This window comes from Labrus mixtus, chromosome 22 (genome assembly GCF_963584025.1).
Source record: "Labrus mixtus chromosome 22, fLabMix1.1, whole genome shotgun sequence".
Taxonomy (NCBI): domain Eukaryota; kingdom Metazoa; phylum Chordata; class Actinopteri; order Labriformes; family Labridae; genus Labrus; species Labrus mixtus.
Genome location: NC_083633.1, coordinates 112,156 through 137,205, shown reverse-complemented (window position 1 = coordinate 137,205; position 25,050 = coordinate 112,156). Strand labels below are relative to the sequence as shown.

The following is a 25,050-nucleotide window of genomic DNA, read 5'->3' as shown; positions in this document are numbered from 1 at the left end:
TTCTGAGGGAGCCACTGTGGGTGTTTGACTCCTGAGCAGTAGAGGGAGCAGTTGGATCAAATTGTTCCTCAGACACTAGACTGGCACTTTCAAATGTAGAAAAAGAGACAAGGATAGATCTTGCTTAAATACTTTCCAGTGATCATAGACGTGTGAGGAAACTTTACACACACATCAGTGTTTGGAGTGTTGGTGGATTGATAGTAGGAGTTGCATAATCCCAAGATCTGATTTAACAGATGGTCATTTCTTTATATATAGATGATGGGCTAGACATGATAGGGTGGGTTTTAGTCAAATGAAGGTTCATTTGAAGAGTTTGTAGAAGGGACATGAATAAAAGATCTGGGCTTAATGATAGATTTTTATATCTCAATAGAATAGTTCTGGTAAAATTAAGACATTGCAGGGGTGCCTCTAACTGCATAAGAGCAACACATTTCTCAGGAGTGGTGGAGACTAAAATAGAGACAAAAGATTAGGCAAATGAACACTGGTTTTTAAACACCAAATCAATTTGGATTTGAAAAATCTTTATTGTCCCTGTGGGGCAATTTGGTTTGTCAATACAGTTAATACATCCATGAAAAACAGAAAATGACATAAATATATAAAAAACAGAAAAATTACATAAATATATAAAAAACAGAAAAATGGCCATTAAACTTTATAACTCCTCCCTTTGAGTGACAAACTGACCCTGGACTATTTCAGCCTGAAGAAAAAACAAAACTGTAACCTCCACCATAACTCAATATTTATTAAAACTGCAATATAATAATAATGAATAATATGTCCATGATAACAAAGTACAATAAATACTATTCTATTTGATTAATATTTTTATTACTATATTTCTACTGCTATATTGTTTATTTTGGAGCAACTGTAACGATCGAATTTCCCTCTGGGATTAATAAAGTATTTCTGATTCTGATTCTGAAAAAACAGCAAAATGATATAAATACATAAAAAACATAACAACCATTATATATATATATATAAACAGACTAATAATTTATATATATATATAAACTGTCTCTATAATGATTTATTAATATATATATAAACATACTAATGATTTATTATATATATATATATAAACTGTCTCTATAATGATTTATTATTACATATATAAACAGACTAATAATGTATTATTATATATATATAAACTGTCTCTATAATGATTTATTATTATATATATATATAAACATACTAATGATTTAATATTATATATATATAAACAGTCTCTATAATGATTTATTATTATATATATATATATAAACAGACTAATGATTTAATATTATATATCTGAGCATTAAGAACATGGTCCCGTTTCAGGTTTAGTTCAAATTCAAGCTTCTTTTTTTTTAAATTCTTGGTGCAATAGAGTGACAAACTGGTGACATAAACATAACACATGAGGCACAAAAAAAACAAACAGACAAGGTCAGGACAACAACTCCAAAATACAGTAAAAAAATAAAGATAGCAAAATACTGAGACATCAACAGACACACATCAGACTACAACCAGCAAAACTACAAAACTATATGAAATACCTAAGAAAGGGTACCAGAAGTGAAAGAAGCGATAGAGAGAAAGAAAGAGGGGGAGGGAGAGAAGGTGCTTTGTAAGGGGGAAAGTTGAGCAGTGTGTATGGTGTGTGTTGAATATGTTGATGTTGATCAATGTTGTGGTGTGAGAGGTGAGAGTTTGTGTAATGATTATGTTTTAGGGGGTTTTGGGTTTGGTTTGAGCGTTTAATTTGATTTGAGGGGAGGACGGAGGGAGAGGCGAAGATATTATTTTTCTTTTCTTTGGCCGGGTCCCCCAGACCCTCAGGAGGGGACTTGTCACTTGCAGGATTGAAATAGCTCTGTGGTGATTTGTGGGCCCAAATCATCGCCACTTGTAAATTGTGTGTGTGTTTGTGTTTGTGTTGGGTGTGATTGGTGCACAGGCAGAAAGAGTGGATGGGTGGGATGTTGTGGGGGTAGTTATGAGTTGATTATTGGGTTCCAGACAGATTCAAATTCAGCAGTTTGTTTTCTGAGTGAGGCAGTTAAGTAGTCTGTTAACCCTGAAATGAGGGAAAACTCTGGGTTTTCCGTTTCATTCACATTTTTACACTCAACTGAAGTCCATACTTAGAGGGATCTGGTCTGCCCTTCTGACAAAGATATTACATTTTAGAGTGTTGCAGAACGTGAACATTTTAAACACTGGGGAACTGTGGTGCTTTTGAACGCAGCACAGTTGGTCGGCTACCACTTCATGCCTACGTCACTTCCGTCTCAAAACCTTCTCCGAGATTTTACCCAAGATGGCGTCTACGCAGTTAACGGACGAGGAGCTTTTCTCTGAACTGAAGCGTCTGGGCTTCACCCCGGGCCCGGTAACTGAGAACACCCGGCCGGTGTACCTCAAGAAGCTCAAGAAGCTTCGAGAAGAGCAGCAGCAGCGAGGCTCACGGCCGAGTAAGACCCGCAGCGGGGCCGCCATCAGCGGCTCCTCTGGCGGCGGCAGCACGGCGGGCTCCAGGCCAGCCAGCCGTGACGTCACGCACCTGATCTCCAACAGGAGACCGGGCCGGAAGTCGTCCGTCCTCGGCTTCAGCTCCGACGAGTCAGACGCTGAAACTCCTCTGAAGAGAAAAGGCCTGAACCACAGCACTGGGTCTCCACCGCCGAGGACCCGGCCCCCTGCCACCCTAAACACCGCTCACCACAGCCCGCCGAACAGCAGCACGTCCTCCCCGGGAACAGAGCCACAGCGGAGCGGCTCTTTGAGCTGGAGGCTACGCGGCACCTCCAGCCCCGAGGCGGGAGAGAGGGACGAGGAGTTCGGGGACGAGGAGGAGGAGGAGGAAGAGGCGGGCCCGGAGAAGAACTGTCGGTCTGTGAACGGCTGCGGGGCTCACGGGAACCAGCTCACGGTACCCGGTAAGGTTTCAAATGTTCGATACCTTCTTGATAATAAGCGATTTAAAATGATCTGTGATTTTAATGAGCCGTAGTTTCACAAAGTACGGAAGCTTTAAAACAAAATATCAAGTGTGTGTTGTGTGTGTGTGGTTTTATACTCTTCACCTCCTCTCCTGCTCCTCCATCCTCTCTGTTTAGTGTGCAAGAGTTTGTCTGTCATTTTTGAGACTTCTATTTTTGTTGCAGTGGTAACCAACACGTTATATCTATGATTTTCCTGTAGTACCCGGGGAGTACTCGGACTCCGACGAGGAGCAGGTCTCAGGCCTGGGTGCCGGGGAGAGATCCAGGGAGCGTCTGGATCCCAGACGGAGACCGATCCTGCCCCCCCACAGAGCCAGCCGAGGGTCTCGGACAGTAGGGCCGATCCTAGTGGAGGACAAGCCAGAGGGTTTAAACATGGTGGGGGGCCGGGGGGAAGATGGGGACGGTAACAGGAGGGACTCTGACACACCTGGATCCTTCAGGACCCACATCTTTCCCCGCAAGTCCATCTACGTGTCCCTGAACCACGGAGAGAACCACCACGTTAGCAGCGAGCCCGGAGCCTCAGGCCGCTTCAGCCTAGGGCTCAGACCGCGCTTCTCCTCCTACAGCAGCTTGAGCTCCTCCTACAGGAGCAACAACTCCAACCACAGCCCCGCTCCCTCCCGGCCCCACAGCCCCGCCTACAAACAAGCCGCGCCCCATGGGCCAGAGGACGAGTTGCTGCAGCAATTTAAAAGAGAGGAGGCTGCGCCATCCAGGTGCTTCAGCGCCCATTACCTGTCCATGATACTCCTGATCGCCGCCTGCCTCTTCTTCGTCTTGCTGGGACTCATGTACCTGAGGATGAGGGGTGCGACCACCAACGACACAGAGAGTGAGTACCTGAAAACACCTGAGAATACTGTTAACAGTGATAGAGACAGTACAGGTGTGATAACCTGTCTGATGTTACAGAGAGTACAGGTGTGTTTACTAGGGCTGTCCCGCTGGTGATTCAAGGTGGCTCAATAAACCCCCCCCCCCCCCCAAACTTTAAGATTTATTAAGCACATTTGTTTGTGAATCAGGGGTCAGAAACTGAAACTGAGAAACTGGCCTGCAAGCAATAATATATGGCCCAAAAGATTATTTAGACTTTTACTTATTTGGTCATTTTCTTGACAATAACGCTGCGATAATAAGTGACAAACACGCCACAGAGCAGAGCAGCCTGGTGCTGAAGTGAAGCGACAGGTATGACCCGAATCACCTCCTCTTAAGCCTTTTGCCTACGAAAAAGCGCAAGACAGTTCGTTCTTTAGCGATCTGTACAGTATGATTTGACTACAGAAGGACTAACTTCACTGTGTGTAGTGTCGGCTGCGCTCCGCTGCTGGCATCTGGTCTCTGTGGTGTGAACATTTGTCTCTGTCGCTGATTGTAACTGCGTTGTTGTTAAGAAAATAATAACAAAAGTAAAAGTCATAAACAAGATAATCCTGCAGGCCAAAGACTGGGCCTTTTACCAGGCGAGAGTTCAAATGAGATGTTTTCTCATTTCACAGGATCTTTTCGGCCATATTTGACAAATTGCATCGTCTAAATCAGCTGGTTCTCCTTTTTCAGTGTCGTTGCCTGTGTGAACGTTATGTGAGGTGAGGTGACACCTGAGAATACAGGGTACAGGTGTGTTGACCTGCCTGATGTTATAGAGACAGTACAGGTGTGATAACCCGTCTGATGTTACAGAGAGTACAGGTGTGATAACCTGTCTGATGTTACAGAGACAGTACAGGTGTGATAACCCGTCTGATGTTACAGAGAGTACAGGTGTGATAACCTGTCTGATGTTACAGAGACAGTACAGGTGTGATAACCCGTCTGATGTTACAGAGAGTACAGGTGTGATAACCCGTCTGATGTTACAGAGACAGTACAGGTGTGATAACCCGTCTGATGTTACAGAGAGTACAGGTGTGATAACCCGCCTGATGTTATAGAGAGTACAGGTGTGATAACCCGCCTGATGTTACAGAGACGGTACATGTGTGATAACCCGTCTGATGTTATAGAGAGTACAGGTGTGTTGACCTGCCTGATGTTACAGAGACGGTACAGGTGTGTTGACCCGCCTGATGATACAGAGACGGTACATGTGTGTTGACCCGCCTGATGATACAGAGACGGTACAGGTGTGATAACCCGTCTGATGTTATAGAGAGTACAGGTGTGATAACCCGCCTGATGTTACAGAGACGGTACAGGTGTGATAACCCGTCTGATGTTATAAAGAGTACAGGTGTGTTGACCTGCCTGATGTTACAGAGACGGTACAGGTGTGTTGACCCGCCTGATGATACAGAGACGGTACATGTGTGTTGACCCGCCTGATGATACAGAGACGGTACATGTGTGTTGACTAGAGGTGGGCGATATGGGAAAAATATCATATCACGATTTTTTTTGGGCAAGATCACGATTTTATCACGATTTTTTTCATACTGATCTTTAGACAAATTTGTAAGTTACTGACCAGTTCAACCAAAGTTATTTCCCTGTATAATGTATTTAAATGCACAAAAACTGTGCAGACAAGTTTAATCTATTTAAAAAACATCTTTGTAGGAGGTCTGGAGGTCTCACCCAGAACATCTTTAGCAACAGAAATGTCTTTCCCTCAATTTGATCAACATTTATGCACAATTTGAAGGTTTTCCTCACCAATTTGAAATTATGATTTAGTTATGTGTCCTCTTTTTATGTTCATCAGGAACATTTTCACACAGTGATGCATTCATTTAAAAACATGTAGACTTTGAGTTCTTGTGTTTCTGTTCTATTTTAGCCCTGCAGAGTTCCTCCAGCTGGAGCTTCATACAGGCCCTGCAGCCTTTGTTGTTTTTTATGACATCATTGGACTAACTTTAGTTTAGTTTATATATAATCAAACATAATACAGAATGTGTTCATTCTGTGACACATGATCAAAGTACGTTTTACTGACAGAAGAGTTTAATTCATAGAGGGGGCAGGACATTGTTGATTGACAGACAGACAGTCACCATGGTTACTCACTCTCACCTGCCTGCTGCTTTGTAACATCGTTTAGCCTAATCCTTATAGGTTCCGTTATCACAATAGGTGAGCATTGGGTGGAGAAGCTTGATAAGTAACTTTTAAAAACTGAGAGAGAGCAGAAAACACCGACAGCAACATTTTAAACACCGGGGTTATATCTCCACTGTCTGTCTGAGCTCCGCTCTGTCTGTCTCTCAGCAGACTGTTAACGTCTCTCTGGCTCGTATAACGGTTTCTTGTGTCGCTATCTGAGATGTAAACTTAACTGTGCAAACTATGCAGATAAGTTAACTGTTGCTCACAACGTGTCGGTTTGGAAAAATATCAGAACAGTTGCATATAACCGAGATGGAGTTGTTTTTGCGGACTTTACTTTTAAGTTTCGTTTTCTCCGCTGCGAAGCAAAAAAGGAGGGGGAGACGCGTCTGTGTCAGAGCATAAACTGCAGCATGATACAATAAAAACATTAGCCCAGTTCTACGATCTCTCTGCTTTGGCAGATCGTCAGCAAGTTAAAATCCTTCACGATCTAAGATCGTTATATCGCCCACCACTAGTGTTGACCTGCCTGATGATACAGAGACAGTACAGGTGTGTTGACCCGCCTGATGTTACAGAGACGGTACAGGTGTGTTGACCTGCCTGATGATACAGAGACAGTACAGGTGTCTCCTGAGGCAAGACATGACCTAAAATGAACGACAGGAAGTGGTGGATGAAGCATCAGAGTCCGCTATACAACGCTTTATTGAGAATATCTACCTATATCAGGACAGTCTAACAGGCTCTGTGTGAAGGTGAGAGGAGCTCAGGTGAGAAGAGCATAGGTGAGTGGAGCATAGGTGAGTGGAGCTCAGGTGAGAGGTGTCCAGGTGAGAGGAACTCAGGGGTGTACAACAGATGGAAATTAGCTAGCTAGCTAAATCTGGTACAAAGCATCTCTTCTCTTCTGAGACTAATGTTTTTTTGTACACTGTCCCTGATTCAAATGGGTTTGTGAGCTGTTCAGGTGAGAAGAGCTCAGGGGAGAGGTGTCCAGGTGGGAGCTGTTCAGGTGGGAGCTGTTCAGGTGAGAGCTGTTCAGGTGAGAGTAGCTCAGGTGAGAGGTGCTCAGGTGCGAGGAGCTCAGGTGGGAGGTGCCCAGGTTAGAGGAGTGCGTGCATGCGCATGCGTTCGCATTCACGTATTCACTGTGTGTTCGTGTTCAGGTATTTACTGTGTGTGCGCGTTCACGTATTCACTGTGTGTGTGTGTGTGTGTGTGCGCGTTCACGTATTCACTGTGTGCGTGTGTTCGTGTTCAGGTATTTACTGTGTGTGTGCGCGTTCACGTATTTACTGTGTGTGTGTGTGTGTGTGTGTTCATGTATTTACTGTGTGTGTGTGTGTGTGTGTGTGTGTGTGTGTGTGTGTGTGTGTGTGTGTGTTCATGTATTCACCCGGTGTGTTTCTGTGTGTTGCAGTTAAGAGTCACCCGTTTGGCAGCGACTTTGACTCTTCATATGTAAGTACAGATCTCCTCCTCTTCTTCACTCTGATGATCCACACTTTGAAGCATGATGTTTGACCTTCAGGTGACCCCTGTTATTTCTTTCTGTTTGCAGAACAAGATGGACAAAGACCTGATCCTGAACCTGCTGCTCAGTCTCCATGACCACCTGGCCCAGATCGCAGGTAAATCTCGCCCCTCTGCAGACACCAGCTGATCCGATCATGTGATTCATCGCGATCATTAACGGCTCGTACAGTGTTGATGTTTCAGTGTGTGCAGTTACTTTGATTCTACAAGCTTGTGAACTGTTTGTTGACTCAAACAACGTGCACACACCTGCACCCACACACCCACACACACTCACACACACAAACGCTCACGCACACATGCTCACACACACACACACACTCACACATACACACACCTGCACTCACACATGCTCACACATACACACGCTCACACACACACTCACGCACACACACATACTCACACGCTCACACATACACACACCTGCACTCACACATACACACGCTCACACACACACTCACGCACACACACACACATGCTCACACACACACACGCTCTCACACACACACACACACACACACGCTCTCACACACACACGCTCTCACACACACAAACGCTCACACACACAAACGCTCACACACACTCACACACAAGCGCACTCACACACACACACACACACACAAGCGTGCTCACACACAAACACACACACGTGTGACATCATCATTCTGTGACATTCTCTTGATTTCAGGTCAACATGACTGTGGAGACTCGCAGCATCACAACCGGAGTCTGACCCTGAAACAGGCCTCCGACTATTTAGAGGTATGTGTGAACAGCAGGTCTTTACCGAGTGAGACTCACCAACAGTGCCGTAACAAAGCGCTGCCATCATCACACCTGAATACATTCATTTTGATTCCGTTATGGCGTGATATTAGTGTACCAGTCTTTGAATTCACATGAGAGAGCATGGCACAGCTGCACACGTACACACACGGACAGAGGGGGGGTCACTTCGTCCCCCTGTTACGCCTGCACCACATTCAGATTGAAGGAGAAATATAACAGGGGCGTAAATATCACAGCTTGAAACGGCAGCCTAAACAGAGTCACTATTTCCTGGTACATTCAACGACAGCATAAAGCTTCTTTAAATATTTCAGTTCTTTGAATGTTTATGTGTGTGTGTGTGTGTGTACAGGCTCAGAATCAGCAGTTCGGTCCGTTCATTCTTGTCTCTCTGGAGTGGATCATCAGGACAGGACAGGACGTTGGGATCAGGTAAACACCTCACCTGGGGCCCATACTACGAAGTGAGATGAACAGATCCAGGGTCTCTGTGGGTCCAGCTTCACTAACACTAACATCAGAGAGCGTGATTAACAGTCACATGAAGCTGGTTATCAACATGATAAGTTACCCTCGAGTTTCAGAAAGTGCGTTCACATAAAAGGGGCGGAGTTATCTTCATATAACCTATCACAATCATCCCTGCGTCTCCCATCAGCAGATCATCATATCTAACAAACTCTGAACAAACTATATTAATAATATAAATAGGTTTAAAACAAACCCAGAGACTAAAGTTACACAGCTGCAGGAACAAATGCAGGAAGAACAACTGGCAGAAAAAAGAAACATCAAAGAGTATTAATGTCCAAACTACAGATGATTATATTTCAGACCCATCGTTAGTTCACCTTGAAGATAATAACTCCTGTTTTTCTCTGAACTGGATGTGTGTGTCTGACTCTTTCATGTGGAGAGTATAACAGTTTGACAAGTTATATTTCAGCTCTGATGATAACAAACAGAGCAGCATGGAGACACTAAACATTCATATGAAAATATCATTCGAAGACATCAGAAGATATTCATCATTTAACGTGTGTGTGTGTGTGTGTGTGTGTGTGTGTGTGTGTGTGTGTGTGTGTGTGTGTGTGTGTGTGTGTGTGTGTGTGTGTGTGTGTGTGTGTGTGTGTGTGTGTGTGTGTGTGTGTGTGTGTGTGTGTGTGTGTGTGTGTGTGTGTGTGTGTGTGTGTGTGTGTGTGTGTGTGTGTGTGTGTGTGTGTGTGTGTGTGTGTGTGTGTGTGTGTGTGTGTGTGTGTGTGTGTGTGTGTGTGTGTGTGTGTGTGTGTGTGTGTGTGTGTGTGTGTGTGTGTGTGTGTGTGTGTGTGTGTGTGTGTGTGTGTGTGTGTGTGTGTGTGTGTGTGTGTGTGTGTGTGTAGGCTCACGGGGCTGGCCGCTGATGACCCCGTCACTGATGTCTCTGAGATCTCTCTGCTCGAGTCCACACATCCCAGAATGCCGTTCACCTGTCGCTTCCGCAGAGCCTTCCTCATCGTCATTTCCTCATCGTCATCAGCAGAGTCTTCCTCATCGCAGCCGGTGAGATTACAAATATATAACAACAACACTGCTGAAAACACAAACAAACAGACCCCTGCAGTCACAGGTTGATTCTGTTTCTTTAACAACACGTTTCTGTACACATAATGACAACCACCTGAGGCCGCCACCCACATGTTTACATCTACACACAGATTTAAAGGACAGTGTGTGGGTGTATGTCTGTGTCCAGTGTTTCCCACACATAGACCATACATTGTGCAGGCGCGCTCATGGCTCCGTGCAGCAAAACTCCTATCTCGACTCATGCGGAAAGACGGGAACCAAGAGAGCGAAATCACATCAGTGTCATTCTGTGGGAAACACTGGTGTCTGTGTTTATTTATCCTACATATAACCCTGTTTAATCCTGTCTCTGTATGAAGGACATGTTTTATCAGTGAGGAGCTACAGCTGTAGAGTCTGTTTTAACGTGTGTGTGTGTGTGTGTGTGTGTGTGTGTGTGTGTGTGTGTGTGTGTGTGTGTGTGTGTGTGTGTGTGTGTGTGTGTGTGTGTGTGTGTGTGTGTGTGTGTGTGTGTGTGTGTGTGTGTGTGTGTGTGTGTGTGTGTGTGTGTGTGTGTGTGTGTGTGTGTGTGTAGTGGTGGGCTGTGTCTGGAGTGTGGTGTGTTACATGAAGTATCGCTGGAGGAGAGAGGAGGAGGAGACCAGACAGATGTACGACATGGTGGAGAGGATCATAGGTGAGACACACACCTCCTGTACAGTAAAGGTTTTCTGTGCTCTGTATTATCTTTACTCTGTTGTTTAACATAAACTGTGTGTGTTTTCAGACGTGTTGAGGAGTCACAGTGAAGCGTGTCAGGAGAACCAGGACCTGCAGCCCTACCTGCCCATCCCCCATGTCAGAGACTCACTGGTCCAGCCTCAGGACAGGTCTGTACAAAGGTCATATGTTTGTGATGTCATACAGGGAGAGGATTTGACATTTGTGATGTCATACAGGGAGAGGATTTAACGTTTGTGATGTCATACAGGGAGAGGATTTAATGTTTGTGATGTCATACAGGGAGAGGATTTAATGTTTGTGATGTCATACAGGGAGAGGATTTAACGTTTGTGATGTCATACAGGGAGAGGATGTAACGTTTGTGATGTCATACAGGAAAAGGATGAAGAAGGTGTGGGAGCGAGCGGAGAGCTTCGTTTCGGCGAATGAGTCGAGGATCAGGACAGAGACTCAGAGGATCGGGGGGGCGGACTTTCTGGTGTGGAGGTGGATCCAGCCTTCGCTCACCTGTGATAAAACCTCCTCAGGACCGTCCAAAGTGTGGCAGGGGAAAGGTAAAGGCAGCATGGGTAGCCCAAGGGCGTTTGTGAAGCAGCTGTGTGATCATATGACCTCATCGTGTGACCTCATCATGTGACCTCATCATGTGACCTTCTCTCCTCAGCGTTCCCTCTGGACCGCAGGAACTCCCCCCCCAACAGTCTGACCCCGTGTCTGAAGATCAGGAACATGTTTGACCCCATCATGTGAGTCTCTTTCTGTGACGTCCCTTCCTCTGATGTCACTTCCTGTGTGTAACCCCCTGGTTGTGTGTTTCAGGGAGGTCGGGGAGAACTGGGACTTGGCGATCCACGAGGCCATCCTGGAGAAATGCAACGACAACGACGGCATTGTCCACATCGCTGTCGACAAGAACTCCCGAGAGGTAAGAGAAACACCTGGGGGATGTCACAGCTGCATGCTCTTGTGGACATGAACTCAGGAGATGTCAGAGTTCTTATTGGTTTATCTCCTGGTTAGTGACTCACTGAGCATGCTCAGTAGAGTTTCTCCTGCTGGTACACAGACTGCATGTTAAGAAGACGTCCGGTTCAAATATAGGAATATTTATTTTGAACAAACACACCTCAAGCAGATATCAATCCTGACCATTTATCAGGTGTGTCTCCATAGAGCTCTATGAGAAAACTACTGCCTCCTCTAATACCACAGGTGACCACTGGGTGAAATGGTAAAATTCAAGTGATGTCACTCTCTCTCTCTCTCTCTCCAGGGCTGTGTGTATGTAAAGTGTCTCTCAGCAGAGCATTCTGGGAAAGCATTCAAAGCTCTGCATGGCTCCTGGTTTGATGGTGAGTCACACACACACTCTCCTACACACCTGTTTCTCCTACAAACTGTTTTCATCTGAGAGTGACAAAGATCTCGTGACTCTGAGGGTGTTTTGAGCTTTGAAAACACTGGAGCCAAAACCACGTCAATCGACAAACTCTCACAAAAAGGTCATACTATACATGCTGCCCAGGTATACTAACGGCCGTCCAGGTATATAAAGGGCTGCTCAGGTATATTTCCCGACCTTTTTCATGCACAAAAGAGAGAGTGAGTCAGCTGGTGGCACCGGTTGAGGTGTGACGTCTCATGTAAAAACAGAAACAGATGCTCAAACTTTCTAGTGTTTAGGAAAACTCTTCCACCTCTGTGTGTGTGCCTTCAAAATAAAAGCTCTTTAAAAAAGTCTGTAAATATGACAGACATGACTTTTATTAATATAAGCAGGGGTTAAATCAGTCCAGGCTGTCAGCGGCTCCACACTTCATCCACATGTGTGAAGACCCTCTGGAGACCTGACACACGGAGATGCATGTTCCCTGCTAACCGTCTCATGCTGCATTTTGATAACACATACAGATACAGCGTTTGTCAGACATGGGAGTAAGTCACACATGAACAAGTCTCAACCTTCAAGTCTCAAGCAAGTCACAAGTCACTGCGGTGAGAATCAAGCAAGTCAAGTCATACAAAATTTCCAGTATGAAATCAGTTAAGACAGTGGTCATCTTAAAGTTGTTTTTATTAATATTGGTTTAATTATGTGGTACACTTTATACCCTTCTGTTTCTTGTACTACAATTTCAGAGATTTTAATAATACTAACAATTTATTCAGCATTTTTCCTGTCATTACAACTAATGTTGTCAGGAGGTGTGACACAGTAATTCAAAGCAGTAAAAAAAGGTTAAAGTGAACAAACAGTTTCTCATTATGATGTGAATATCTATTGTACCTTATTCGTTTATTTGTACATTTGTAGCATTATTTATCTGACTTTAAATCCCTAAAAACATTGCCAATAGAATGCAATCCTAAATTATTGTAAATACAAAACACACGTAAATACAAAACACAAAAAAGAAAGAAAAGAAGGGATGCGCAGTGAGTCCGCGTCTGCACATCAGAGAACATGACAGCTACTTTACTGACATTGTGTCTTATTGTGAGTCATGTTAGTCACATACAGACAGAACACTCCGGGGTTTCTCCAGAATGAAGGCGGTCCAAGTTGTGTACCTGTGTGCTCGTGCATTTACTGTACTGTGCCGAAGCACACGTCTCCGAAGCGTGCCAGGTGGAGCGATCACACTGGTCAAATGAACTGGATTTTAGGGGTGAAGCGTGCTTACAGAGTGATCGCGCCCTGAGGGCCTGTTGCATTGGCCTGGCCTCTGCTGCTGGTATGCTGCATGCGCCCCTCCTCTCTAGTGCTTGTGCACACCTGTACACTGACAGAGCGTTTGTTTCCACAGGTAAGCTGGTGACAGTGAAGTACCTGCGTCTGGACAGGTATCATCAGCGCTTCCCTCAGGCTGTGAGCTGCTGTACCCCCCTGAAGGCCTCCAGCCCCTCCCTCAGCACACCCAGCAGCAACTCAGGGAGCCGCCTGATGCACAGAGCCTCCTCCTCCTTCTCCACCTCCTCTTCATCGGGATTCTCATGATGCAACATCAACCACACACAAACACGAACACCCTCTGCTGCTTCATCACAGGAACACTTCACTGCTCTTGTTTCAGCTCAGAGAGGATGAGTGGTGCTTCTCCTCCTCTCTCCTCCCCCTCCTCCTCTGTCTCCTCTCTCTCCTCCTCTCTCTGCTCTCTCCTCCTTCTCCTCCTCCTCCTCTGTCTCCTCTCTCTGCTCTCTCCTCCTCCTCCTCTCTCTCATCCTCTCCTCTCTCTCCTCTCTCATCCTCTCTTCTCTCTCATCCTCTCCTCTCTCTCCTCTCCTCCTCTCCTCTCTCCTCCTCAGCTTCATGTGTCATGTCTGTGAGCTTCAGTACGACACAGTGTTCTCCTGTTATTATCATTATTATTATTATTATTTAATCAGTGAGGAGGCTGAATATACATCAGAAGCTTTATGACACACACAGAGCAGAGAGTGAATGTGTTCCTGTCAGTTATTACCCGTATATTACCAACTTTATATCGCTATGTATAATTTTTTATTATTTACCTTTGTCATGTCGGCTCATGTTAAGCCCCTCCCCCTCTCTGAGGTGTGTCTCACCTGTTTCTCTGGCAACGAACGGAGGACTCTGATGATCTCTGTGAGGACGTTCACAGTCGCTCTTCTTTTTACAGCAGCGTTGTATTTAAGAGACAGAGTTGATTTTGGATGCAGTGATTGGACTTTGGACTCACTTTTTGCAGTGTGAAAATGTACAAATTATGCACATTTCAAGTGTTCAAAGTGCTGCCCCGGCGTGGAGCAGACACCCAGCTGTGCCTTATCTTCGTGCTGTTTTCAGTCTGGCACCGCGTCGCTGAACAAGATGGAGGACATGATGACGGAGCAATTTGAAGGGCCGCTAATGCCCACCATAGATATAGTTTTGGTAGATTGACAAATTCAGTTTTTTTGTTTTTTTTTGTAGCAGCTTTCTTTGTTATTAAACCAAATGTTTCTCTCTATTTATTACTGTTATTTTTATAAACAGCCCTGGTGACGTGCTTTTTAAACGTCACTGGTCCTGTTACATTTTTCATCAAACCTTCATCGAGCTAACATCAGCCTCCAAACACACACAGGTGACAGCAGATGTGTACCTGTCCTGCAGAAGGGTCTCCTTGCAGTGTGAGGGTCCTCCCTCTGCAGCCCGAGGGTCTTCCCTGCAGTGTGAGGGTCCTCCTTCTGCGGCTCAAGGGTCCTCCCTGCAGTGTGAGGGTCCTCCCTCTGCGGCTCGAGGGTCCTCCCTGCAGTGTGAGGGTCTTCCCTCTGCGGCTCGAGGGTCCAGCAGGAAACAGGCTGAATGTTTTTGTTTGTGTTTGGACGCTCCTGCTCATCCTCCACTTTTAAACGTTCTTTTTTCTGGGATGTATTTTGTGTGTTTTCTGTAAACACTGTACATTGATGTAACTGTAACATGAACTATTATATGCAGCTTTATTTTCATGGCGTTGTTCGTTAGGAGTCCCTGACCTGCAAGCCAGAGGGGGGAGGTGTACAAAACTACAGACATTTAAAGAAACAGATGTTTTAATGTAATTTGTCAATTGTACAAACGGCTCAAATTAAAGGTTTATTAGGAGTTTTTAAACTCTGTTTACTGTCATGTGTGCACAGTAGGGCTGGGAATCTTTGGGTTTTCTGGGAATCGATTTTTGATTCAAAACGATTCTGGATTCATTGATCCATGGATTGGAGTCCATACTTCAGGATCTATTTCAGTTATCTGTGAGACTGGCTGAATTTCTTGTTGCTCTATTTGGCATTCTACTGAGTTGAAGAGCTAGCTGTAGCACTTAGCAGGGAGGGGCTGATTAACCAACCCCAAAAACGATTTTTGGAAGTTATGAATCGATTTTAAATCTTAGAAGAGAAGAATCTTGATTTTTACATAAGTCCGTGCAGCAAATCAAATTATACAGAAACCTGGACAACACACACATTAAGAGTGTTGGAGTTTGTCTTCATTTTACTCCTACTGATGATCACACGTACAGAAAGTCTAGAAGGATATAAGAGCAGGAGCTCTATATGTCCACCAGGGGGCAGTGACAGTGATCAGTAACCCCTGAGCAGTAGAAGAAGAAAAGGTTCGGTGTGTTGTGTCCATATTAGGAGATGTTCTGAGCTCCGTGGGTCCAATGATCCGCTTCTTCTTAACACCTGATCCCGGCACACTGATCCGGATCACCGTGACGGTGTGTACGCTGCTACTGCTCTCAGGTAAGACTCACATTCCACACACACACTCTCCTTAATGTTAGAGTTAAACATTTGTGTGTGTGTGTGTGTGTGTGTGTGTGTGTGTGTGTGTGTGTTAAAGCTGTGACTTTTATTTTGACTCTCTCTCTCCCTCTCTGTCTCAAATTAAATTTATCTTTACTGACACGATGACGGATCATAAATCTATGTTGCCAAAGCAGAACAGAAGATTGATGAGTCTGTCTCTCTCTCTGTGTGTGTGTGTGTGTCTGTGTGTGTCTCTCTCTCTCTCTCTCTCTCTCTCTCTCTCTCAGTGTGACTCACTGTGTGTGTGTCATGGCCTTCCTCCTCAGACGGGGGGCGCTCTTCTTCACTCTACATTAAGCAGGGCAGCAGCTCGGTCTGCCCCCCCACTCGGCCGTCTGCCCTCATAGGTAGACTCACCTGACACACCTTCAGAGGATAATAAAAAATCGTCAGTTGTCATGTCCGTGGTCTCCCACGTTTTTAAAATCGTCTGCTGTGTGATCATAGTCCTTCTCTTTGATTGGTCTAAAACCTAAACTCAGTGTTCATATCGTCACCTGGATTCTCTCACACCATCGATTGAGATCCAAGTTTACCTGCTGTCACACCTGTGTGGTTGTGTCCTCAGGTATGACTGGCGAGTGTAGGTCCTCTGTTCACCTAATAAAACAGTTGTTTATTTCCTGAGGTCAGTGAACACATCACAGGGCTCTATAAACACAAGAGCTCCAACATACCAGACTTTTGCAACAACTCAACACAGACACTACACTACCCACAAGGCCTGCTTCTTAAAGGGCCGGTAACACTGCATTAACATGACCTATAACCTCCACAGCCTGAGTGTGACTTTCTCTCTCTCTCTCTTTCTCTGTGAACTCTGACCCCTGACCCCTATTATCAGAGACACGTTTTTATTCAGTTTGTGGAAAATGTAATGATCACATGTTGTTCTTGTTATGATGAAGCTGCTTCACTGTCAGTGTGATGAGATGTGAAGCATTGTTTGTGCGTGCGTGCGCGTTATGGAACATACTGCAGGATTTCCTCCACACAGCCGGATCATTACTGGTCACATTCATTTATTTATCTTTAAATATTTTCAGGTGACGCTTCATGTGTCCTGTAATGACATGTCACACACATGTTGTGTTCTGTAGTGACGTGCCGTCTTCTCCATGCAGCCCGTCGTCCCTCGCTGTGATCTGTCATGTCTGGTTTCAATCTGCTCCATCTAATAACCAAGAGTCCTCCTGTAGCTCTGAAGCCCTGCAGTCTGCCCTCAGGTGTCCTGACCGCTGTGTGCTGTGCTCACCTGCTGAGAGCTCACATGCTGAGAGCTCACCTGCCTAACACTTGCTGCTGCTGTGACTGCCTGTTTGTGTGTTTGCTGTGTCTGATTAACTCGTGTGGAACATGCTTCTGGTTTATGTTTGGTGCTCTCAGGTCAGCGGGAGGTTGTCAAAGGTTTCGATTTCGATACATCAGAACGTTTTCTCACCACATGTTTTAAAACATCAGGTATTTAATGATCAGACCTTCATCACTCCAGATCTTCAGTTTCAGTTTAAACAAAGCTGGCACACTGAGAAGAACGTTGGAGAGGTTTTTGTTTCCATACTGAAATGTTGCCATGATTACAAATATCCATATGGTTTTATTTTTTATTAAAATCATATCTAGGTTTAAAATGCTGGCATAGTGACCCAGGATGTTTCCTGAGAGCTTCAAGCTGACCTTCGATCTCAAATCTGTCACAGTTTATTTAATTTAAGGAGAAGAAGAAGATTTCCTTTATTAATCCTGCGAGGGGAAATTCCATTTTATACTCCGTTCTTAAACATGCTACACACATACACACATGGACTGATGGAGAGATGTCAGAGTGAGGGGGCTCAAGTGCAAAGCGTCAGTGTCTAGGAAGTGAACTGGCACCCCTCCAGCTACCAGACCAATTTTGCACTGGGACTTGAACCAGCGTTCCTCCGGTTCCCAACTCAAGTCCCTACAGACTGAGCTACTGTAGCATCAGAAGTTAGATTTACCCACACACACACAGAGGAACCTGAACACATCACCACTGAGATTAACCCACACACACACAGCACCTGAACACATCACCACTGTGATTATTGCTGCATTCAGGTGCTGCTCGGGTGGTCACAGTTTCTGAGTTGTGAAGTTGTTCTTCTGACTTCAGTGTGTTCAAGTGATTTCAGTTTAGAAAGTCTGAATCTTGCAACAACAGCACAGAAAAAAGAGTTGTTGTTACGAATAAGAAGATCAGTGAAATGTTACTTATAAAAGTTATATCTGAGATCAAAGTTGATGTGCAATACCTGAATTAATTAAAAGTATGTTAACATCAACTAAACATATTTGTCCCCCATGTGATGACGAATCTGACGTCAAGTCGGGAAGTCGGGCCCCTCATTCTTCAGCAGGTGTTCATGTGACTTTTACAACTCGGAAACTCGTTTTTCTGATGTGTCCGACACCACATGAATGCAGCATAACCCACACACACACAGAAACCTCACAGCAGCTTGAAAGTACATTTTTGCTTTTTTTTTTTTTTTTTTTTTGCTGAGCCTGAAGTGACGTGTTTTTAAAACAATGCTCACCTGGTGTGCAACTCTTCTTCCTGCTGTCTTCAAAGGCGGTCTTTGTTAATATCTGTGTCCCCCCCCCCCCCCCCCCCCCCCCCCCCCCAGGAGCTCGTAGGACTAAGAAGACATGGCCAGTGACTTTCACTAAGGAGGAGCTGAAGGAGCGACTCACTCCGAGGCAGTACCATGTGACCCAGGAAAGGGGCACCGAAAGGTGGGAGGAACACCTGTTAGCATTGTTAGCTGTTTTTGCAAACTTTGACTAACATTTTGTACAGTGCATTCACAGGAGAGTTCACCGACCATAAAGACGAGGGGACGTACACCTGTGTGGTGTGTGGAGCTCCTCTGTTCAGGTGAGAGCTGTGACCAGGTGGTCATCATAAGATAAAGTTTGTTACAATTAAGAATCGTGTTAAAAAGATTTCCAAAACTAACTTTGATGTTTTTGTTTTTGTCTCAGCTCAAGCACTAAATTTGACTCTGGATCAGGTGAGGTTAACCTACGCTAAGAGTGAAAATACTAACGTGTTAGACACACAAGAGCAGTAATACAGAGCTGAGGCTGATGGTGTCAAAGAGTTCTTCCTCAGGTGAACATGTCACTTCTTTAAAGCCGTCCCTCAGCTGTTTCTAACCTGAAGCTTTGACGTGTTCAGGGTGGCCATCTTTCTTTGACCTGCTTCAGGAGGAGTCCATCTCAAACTCTGACGACTTCTCATACGGGATGCACCGAGTGGAGTCTACCTGCAGCCAGGTAACTTCCAACACCCAGTCCACCTTAAAATATTCACTCATTATCTACTGTTTAACACCTGCAGACAGGTAACTGTTTAATCTAGAGTTAAAGTCCCGACTGAAATCACTACTTTAAATTAACAACAGAAAATATAACAAATGTCTGCATTATTATAAAACCTTTCCCCCTCTATTTAAATAATGAGTTCACTATTTAAATGTGTCTTTATTGGTTTATTTTATATTCTGTATATTACTGTCTTTCATTTGTACTTTCCTATATGTACTGTATGTGATTTAGTTATTTAATCTGTCTTTTACTTGATTTACATTGTGATATATTTTTTTTTTTACCTGACTGTATATGTGCATTACTCTTAAAATGGGTGAATGCGGCCGGTTCGGGTAACGTAAATGACGCCACTTCCTTACTGAATGAATCAGAAGAGTCACATGAACACCTGCTGAAGAATGAGGGGCCCAAATTCCCGACTTGACGTCAGATTCGTCATCACATGGTGGACAAATGTGTTTAGTTGATGTTAACATACTTTTAATTAATTCAGGTATTGCACATCAACTTTGATCTCAGATATAACTTTTATAAGTAACATTTCACTGATCTTCTTATTCGTACCATCAACTCTTTTTTCTGTGCTGTTGTTACAAGATTCAGATTTTCTAAACTGAAATCACTTGAACACACTGAAGTCAGAAGAACAACTTCACAACTCAGAAACTGTGACCACCCGAGCAGCACCTGAATGCACCATCAGTCCACTTTGCCTACATTTTAACTCTCTCTCTCTCTGTTTTCAGTGTGGCGCTCACCTGGGGCACCTGTTTGATGACGGACCTCGCCCAACAGGAAAACGTTACTGCATTAACTCCGCCTCCCTGGACTTCCAGGCCAAAGACTCCTCCCCGTCCTCAGGAGCTGAAGGAGGGGCCAAACCGGGAGGTGAAGAGAAAACAGAGCTCTGAGAAGCAGACCCACCTGTGTTCACACGTGAAAACATTTTACAGTCTAAAGAAATGTGTGGAGGTGATCACTGTGTGGGGTGGGTGATCACTGTAGGGGGGTGGAGGTGACAGGTGGGGGTATAACAGTATATTTATATTTATAGTGTTTGTAGATGATATTTGGATATTATAATATTGAACGTGTATTTTTGAAGTGGTATTAAGAATAATATGAAATCATCTGTGGCCTTTAAGTTTGATGAAACTTTGAATATCCAATCTTCTTCATGACTGTGTGTCTTTCACCAAAAATAAAGAAATTACAAATATTGAACGTCATGTCAGAGTGTGATTATTTTCCCCCTGAGGTTCAGCAAACACTAACATGTTTATTAATATGTTCTTTATATCAGTATATATACATCAAATATGGTGGTAACCATGTTTACACAGTTATACTGCAGTCGACCCACGAAAGTTTTTCAGGTACTTTCCTCGGATAACCTGTCTGATCCTGTTCTGCCTAGTAACAGTGGAAGCGGATTTTTGATTGGCTGATGAAATAAAAGTGGGTTAGGCTGAGGGCTCGTTAAAGCTGCGATCCCTTTCTACTTTCACTTCATTCGGCGCAAAGAGGAGACTGAACCTGACACTGAAGGCAGCACCTTTACCTGACAGAAGAGGAATAATCAGAGAAACAAAGATGAAGCTGTTTCTGAGTCTGTTTGTCCTGGTGGCAGTCTGCAGCGCTCAGCAGAAACACAGTAAGTATAACTATCATCATATAATTCTTATTTATCTATCTATTAATAACTCTTTCCACAAGTGGAAGTGTACATACCTTGTATTATTCTATTATTGTATTTTTTCTCCCTTCATTTAAATGATGTAAATATGTTTGATTTTTAACTTCTTGTTATTTTTGATAATTATATTCCTGTTTCCTGTTTCTTGAGCTGTTGTGACAAAGAAATTTCTCCCATGGGGGATCAATAAAGTTTATCTTTATCTTTAAACTATACTTTATAGGCTCATCTGCTCATTAATACCGCTTAATCTATCATAAACAGGAAATACTGCTGTTTTTAAAACTTTAGATTCTTTGTTTTAACAAGTATAAATACTGCACAACACCTGAAACCGCGTCAGAGTGAGACCTCTGTCGTCCAACATATCTTTGTTTCTCATCTACTGATTGGTCCATACTGTCTCTTGTTGTTAACATATAAAATCTTAAACTGTTTGTGACTCAGTGGAATTCCCCGAAACGTTTAGTTTCGTTTTCCTCTAAACCCTGTGTGTTGTAGCAGCGCCCCCTGCCGGTCACAGATGGAACAGAGCTTTAATTTACACAGTGGCTGAATCTCGATGTCTTCCCTAAACCCTGAGCCCTTACTGACTTTATTGACGTCACCTGGAAAGTGATTAAGTGCATGAGGCTGCGAGGGCTCCAATGGTTAAATACAAATGGGACAGCACTTTACAACTTTGCAACTATGCTACAGTAGCTCAGTCTGTAGGGACTTGAGTTGGGAACCGGAGGAATGCTGGTTCAAGTCCCAGTGCAAACCATGACAGCATGATTTCATGTAGCAAAGCTTATTTTATGTTTTTTTTACTTTACTCCCTCACAGCCATGGTGCTTATAAAAAGTTATACTCAATATAGGCCTATTATATAAATGTATTTGTTGTGGAATAAATAAAGGTTTATCTTATCTGTAGATATGCCCACTTACGGACAGGGTGCATAAAGAGCTCGTAAAGTCAGCGAGAGATCCCTCAAACACTTGATGATTTGGCAGAGGGACAGCACTAAGCCCTCACAGACTTACCGGGAACGTGTGTGAGGGTGGACATCGAGATTGAGCCAATAATTCTGTTCTGTCCTACCAGTCCCAATAACCTGTCAATCAGTTACCATGGAAACAAAAAAGAGTTATTTTTTAATGAGAGCAGGAAACAAATGTCTCACTGTGTTTATGGAGTCACAGCGCCCTCTGCAGGCTGGGTGTGTTTTCTGCAGTAAGCAGCTGTAAACATGGCAGTGTGATGACATCACTTCCTGTTCTGTGTACCTGCAGCTCACCCTAAGGTCCAGGTGTACAGCAGTGGCCGCGGCGAGTTCGGGAATAAGAACACCCTGATCTGTCACGTGAGCGGCTTCTACCCTCCCGACCTGACGATCGCCCTCCTGAAGGGGGACAAGGTGCTAGCTGGATGTAACCAGACCGACCTGGCCTTTAACAAGAACTGGCACTTCCACCTGACCAGGAGCGTGGACTTCTCCCCTGCCACAGGAGACGAGTACACCTGTCGGGTGCAGCACGGCTCCAACACCCACAACTACGCCTGGGGTCAGTTCACCTGTTTAACATCTGTATGAATGAACACATCTGTTTAAAACCTGTATGAATGAACACACCTGTTTAACACCTGTATACATCTGTTTAACACCTGTATGAATGAACACACCTGTTTAACACCTGTATGAATGACAACACACAGGGAGATAACACACCTGTGTAATGTTTGAATTATGTGTGTGTGTTTGTTTTGTTATTTACGGTGTTTGTTTTTGTCTCCACAGAGCCAAACATGTAACTCGTCTTCGTCATCTTCAGGTTTACTGTCCTCATCAATCAACAGGATCAGTTTATTCTTCATCATCATCCTCCTCCTTTAAGAGGCTGTGTTTCTGGATCAGCTGATTGTCTGCAGGGTTTGATTGTTTTTTTGGGGTTTCTGAGTTTTTCAGATCATGTGTGTAAATATGAAACTGATTCTGTTTATTAAATCTTCACATTAACGAGTGATCAGCTGATGGATATGTAAACATTATAGATCAGGTGATTGATATGTAAACATTATGGATCAGCTGATTTATATGTAAAAATTAGAGATGAACGTGAGCAGCTGTTTTCTTTGGTAAACTCGAGTTTTGAAGGTTCTGTTGGTTTTTCTTTGAATAAAATAACCATTGTTTTTGTTTTGAATTAAACTTAACTTACTATAAAATAAAGTGATTTGTGAACAAAATGTGTTTTTATTTATTGAACTCATCGGTGTTGGAAACAAGTCTGAGGTGTGAGACTGTACTGAGATCAGAACTGTTCCTTTAAGACGAGTGGTGCTCATCACCTGAGCGATTCAGATACCTGGCCAGGTGGGATCCATCGTTTCAGCTCCCAGAACAGCTGATTTGAGTTAAATCGACTCGGGCCATTTTTGAATATCCAGAGTTCAGTAGGCAGTATGTACTATTCAGTAGGGAGTTTCAGTATACTGAACTTTCGTGGTCATTCAGTATGCATTTTTTGGGTCCACCTCAGTATACTGAACATTTCAGTATGGATAATAACTTCCTGGTTTCATGCAGTATGGATCAGATGCATCCTTTCAGGAAATGAATTGTATTTTACCACCACAATGCTGTGCGAAATTAAACGTAAATCGTCACGTCACGTGCGCCTCCAAATCAAAACAAACGAGCGTGGATTAATTGAATCAATTTTTAATCTAGAGTTAAAGTCCTGACTGAAATCACTACTTTAAATTAACAACAGAAAATATAACAAATGTCTGCATTATTATAAAACCTTTCCCCCTCTATTTAAATAATGATTTCACTATTTAAATGTGTCTTTATTGGTTTATTTTATATTCTGTATATTACTGTCTTTCATTTGTACTTTCCTATATGTACTGTATGTGATTTAGTTATTTAATCTGTCTTTTACTTGATTTACATTGTGATATATATTTTTTTTTTACCTGACTGTATATGTGCATTACTCTTAAAATGGGTGAATGCGGCCGGTTCGGGTAACGTAAATGACGCCACTTCCTTACTGAATGAATCAGAAGAAGTAGGAACAAATATCTGCCTTCTGTGCGCGCCGACTGAATAGTAGGTACTAAACAGTATACAGCACGGATAGTAGGTACTGACTACTGACAGATTGAGTAGGTAATAATAATAATAATAATACATTTAATTTGTAACGTACTTTACATTTTTGCAAAAAAATCTCAAAGTGCTACAGGAAGAAAAATAAAAACAAATTTAATCAACTAAGCAACTAACAAAACTAAAAGCACAAGCAGAAGGCTTTGTTAAAAAGGTGGGTTTTTAGGGCCCTTTTAACTTGGCAATTCGGATGCACCCTCGGAGTTCAGTGCGTAGGCTACACCACGACTATGAAAAGCCAACATGAATGGAGCCCCGATACCACGATTCACCATGGCAACAGGTGACAGGAAAGGTCCTCGCGCTTTAACCCTCTCGACCTATCAGCTTCATCTTCATGCGGACAAACGCCGAGTTTGAACATGTTTTTAAAAGTAAGTGCTGCAGCGGCAAAGAGGAGAGATGTTTAAACGTTGAAGTTTAAACGTAGTCTATTGGTTGAGTATGAAATCTCACCTGCAGGACAACCACAGGTGAAACAACGTTCTCACCCTCCAGCGGGAGGAAAGAGGACACTTGGAAGCTGGTCAAAATGAAATCAAATAATAAAGTTCAAAATAAAGGCTCATGGTGGTACCTGACTTTAATCTGACATGTTGAATTAATGTGCATGACCTTAAAGTCCAACATCATGCCGGTTTCATTCACGTCTATCCGGATAGGTTCATCCATCAGACCAACACCTTGTGGGCTGGATGGATTCATTATTAACACCTCGTGGGCTGGATGGATCATGGTCATGAGCGGTTCTAGGCAGGGGCCAACAGGGGCCAGTGCCCCTGTAACACTGAGCTTGGTCCCCCCTGTGGACCCCCCCTCCAAAAGGAAGAGCCCCCCTAATAACACAT

The 25,050-nt window shown here is 43.8% G+C and overlaps 3 protein-coding genes across 7 annotated transcripts; all 3 read left to right on the top strand.

Moving 5' to 3' along the window:
- The first annotated feature begins 2,307 nt into the window (after positions 1-2,307).
- lemd3 (LEM domain containing 3) lies at positions 2,308-15,285 on the top strand. The gene is given in 15 exon segments (XM_061029636.1): positions 2,308-2,945; positions 3,211-3,849; positions 7,495-7,535; positions 7,636-7,705; positions 8,299-8,372; positions 8,752-8,831; positions 9,779-9,896; positions 9,899-9,938; positions 10,540-10,641; positions 10,732-10,834; positions 11,064-11,242; positions 11,353-11,434; positions 11,508-11,613; positions 11,962-12,040; positions 13,496-15,285. Coding segments are annotated over 15 exon segments (2,523 nt in total). The 5' UTR covers positions 2,308-2,326; the 3' UTR covers positions 13,687-15,285.
- A 475-nt stretch (positions 15,286-15,760) lies between these two features.
- On the top strand, positions 15,761-20,567 carry msrb3 (methionine sulfoxide reductase B3). 4 transcript variants are annotated; one of them, XM_061029639.1, is made up of 8 exons: positions 15,862-15,917; positions 16,250-16,330; positions 17,108-17,209; positions 18,638-18,746; positions 18,811-18,888; positions 18,996-19,024; positions 19,192-19,289; positions 20,090-20,567. In XM_061029639.1, the coding sequence occupies exons 3-8, from the start codon at positions 17,134-17,136 to the stop codon at positions 20,252-20,254; spliced, it is 555 nt and encodes a 184-aa protein (XP_060885622.1). In that variant the 5' UTR covers positions 15,862-15,917; positions 16,250-16,330; positions 17,108-17,133; the 3' UTR covers positions 20,255-20,567. The 4 variants fall into 4 exon arrangements, with proteins under 4 accessions (XP_060885621.1, XP_060885620.1, XP_060885623.1 ...); XM_061029637.1 differs by lacking the exon at positions 17,108-17,209 and having other exon boundaries at positions 15,764-15,917; XM_061029640.1 differs by lacking the exon at positions 16,250-16,330 and having other exon boundaries at positions 15,768-15,917.
- A 268-nt stretch (positions 20,568-20,835) lies between these two features.
- On the top strand, positions 20,836-23,271 carry LOC132956282 (beta-2-microglobulin-like). Of its 2 annotated transcripts, none has more exons than XM_061029643.1 (3): positions 20,836-20,997; positions 22,317-22,589; positions 22,823-23,271. In XM_061029643.1, exons 1-3 carry the CDS (start codon positions 20,937-20,939, stop codon positions 22,834-22,836), a joined length of 348 nt encoding a protein of 115 aa, XP_060885626.1. In that variant the 5' UTR covers positions 20,836-20,936; the 3' UTR covers positions 22,837-23,271. The 2 variants fall into 2 exon arrangements, with proteins under 2 accessions (XP_060885626.1, XP_060885624.1); XM_061029641.1 differs by having other exon boundaries at positions 22,317-22,628; positions 22,739-22,878.
- Positions 23,272-25,050: the final 1,779 nt, after the last annotated feature.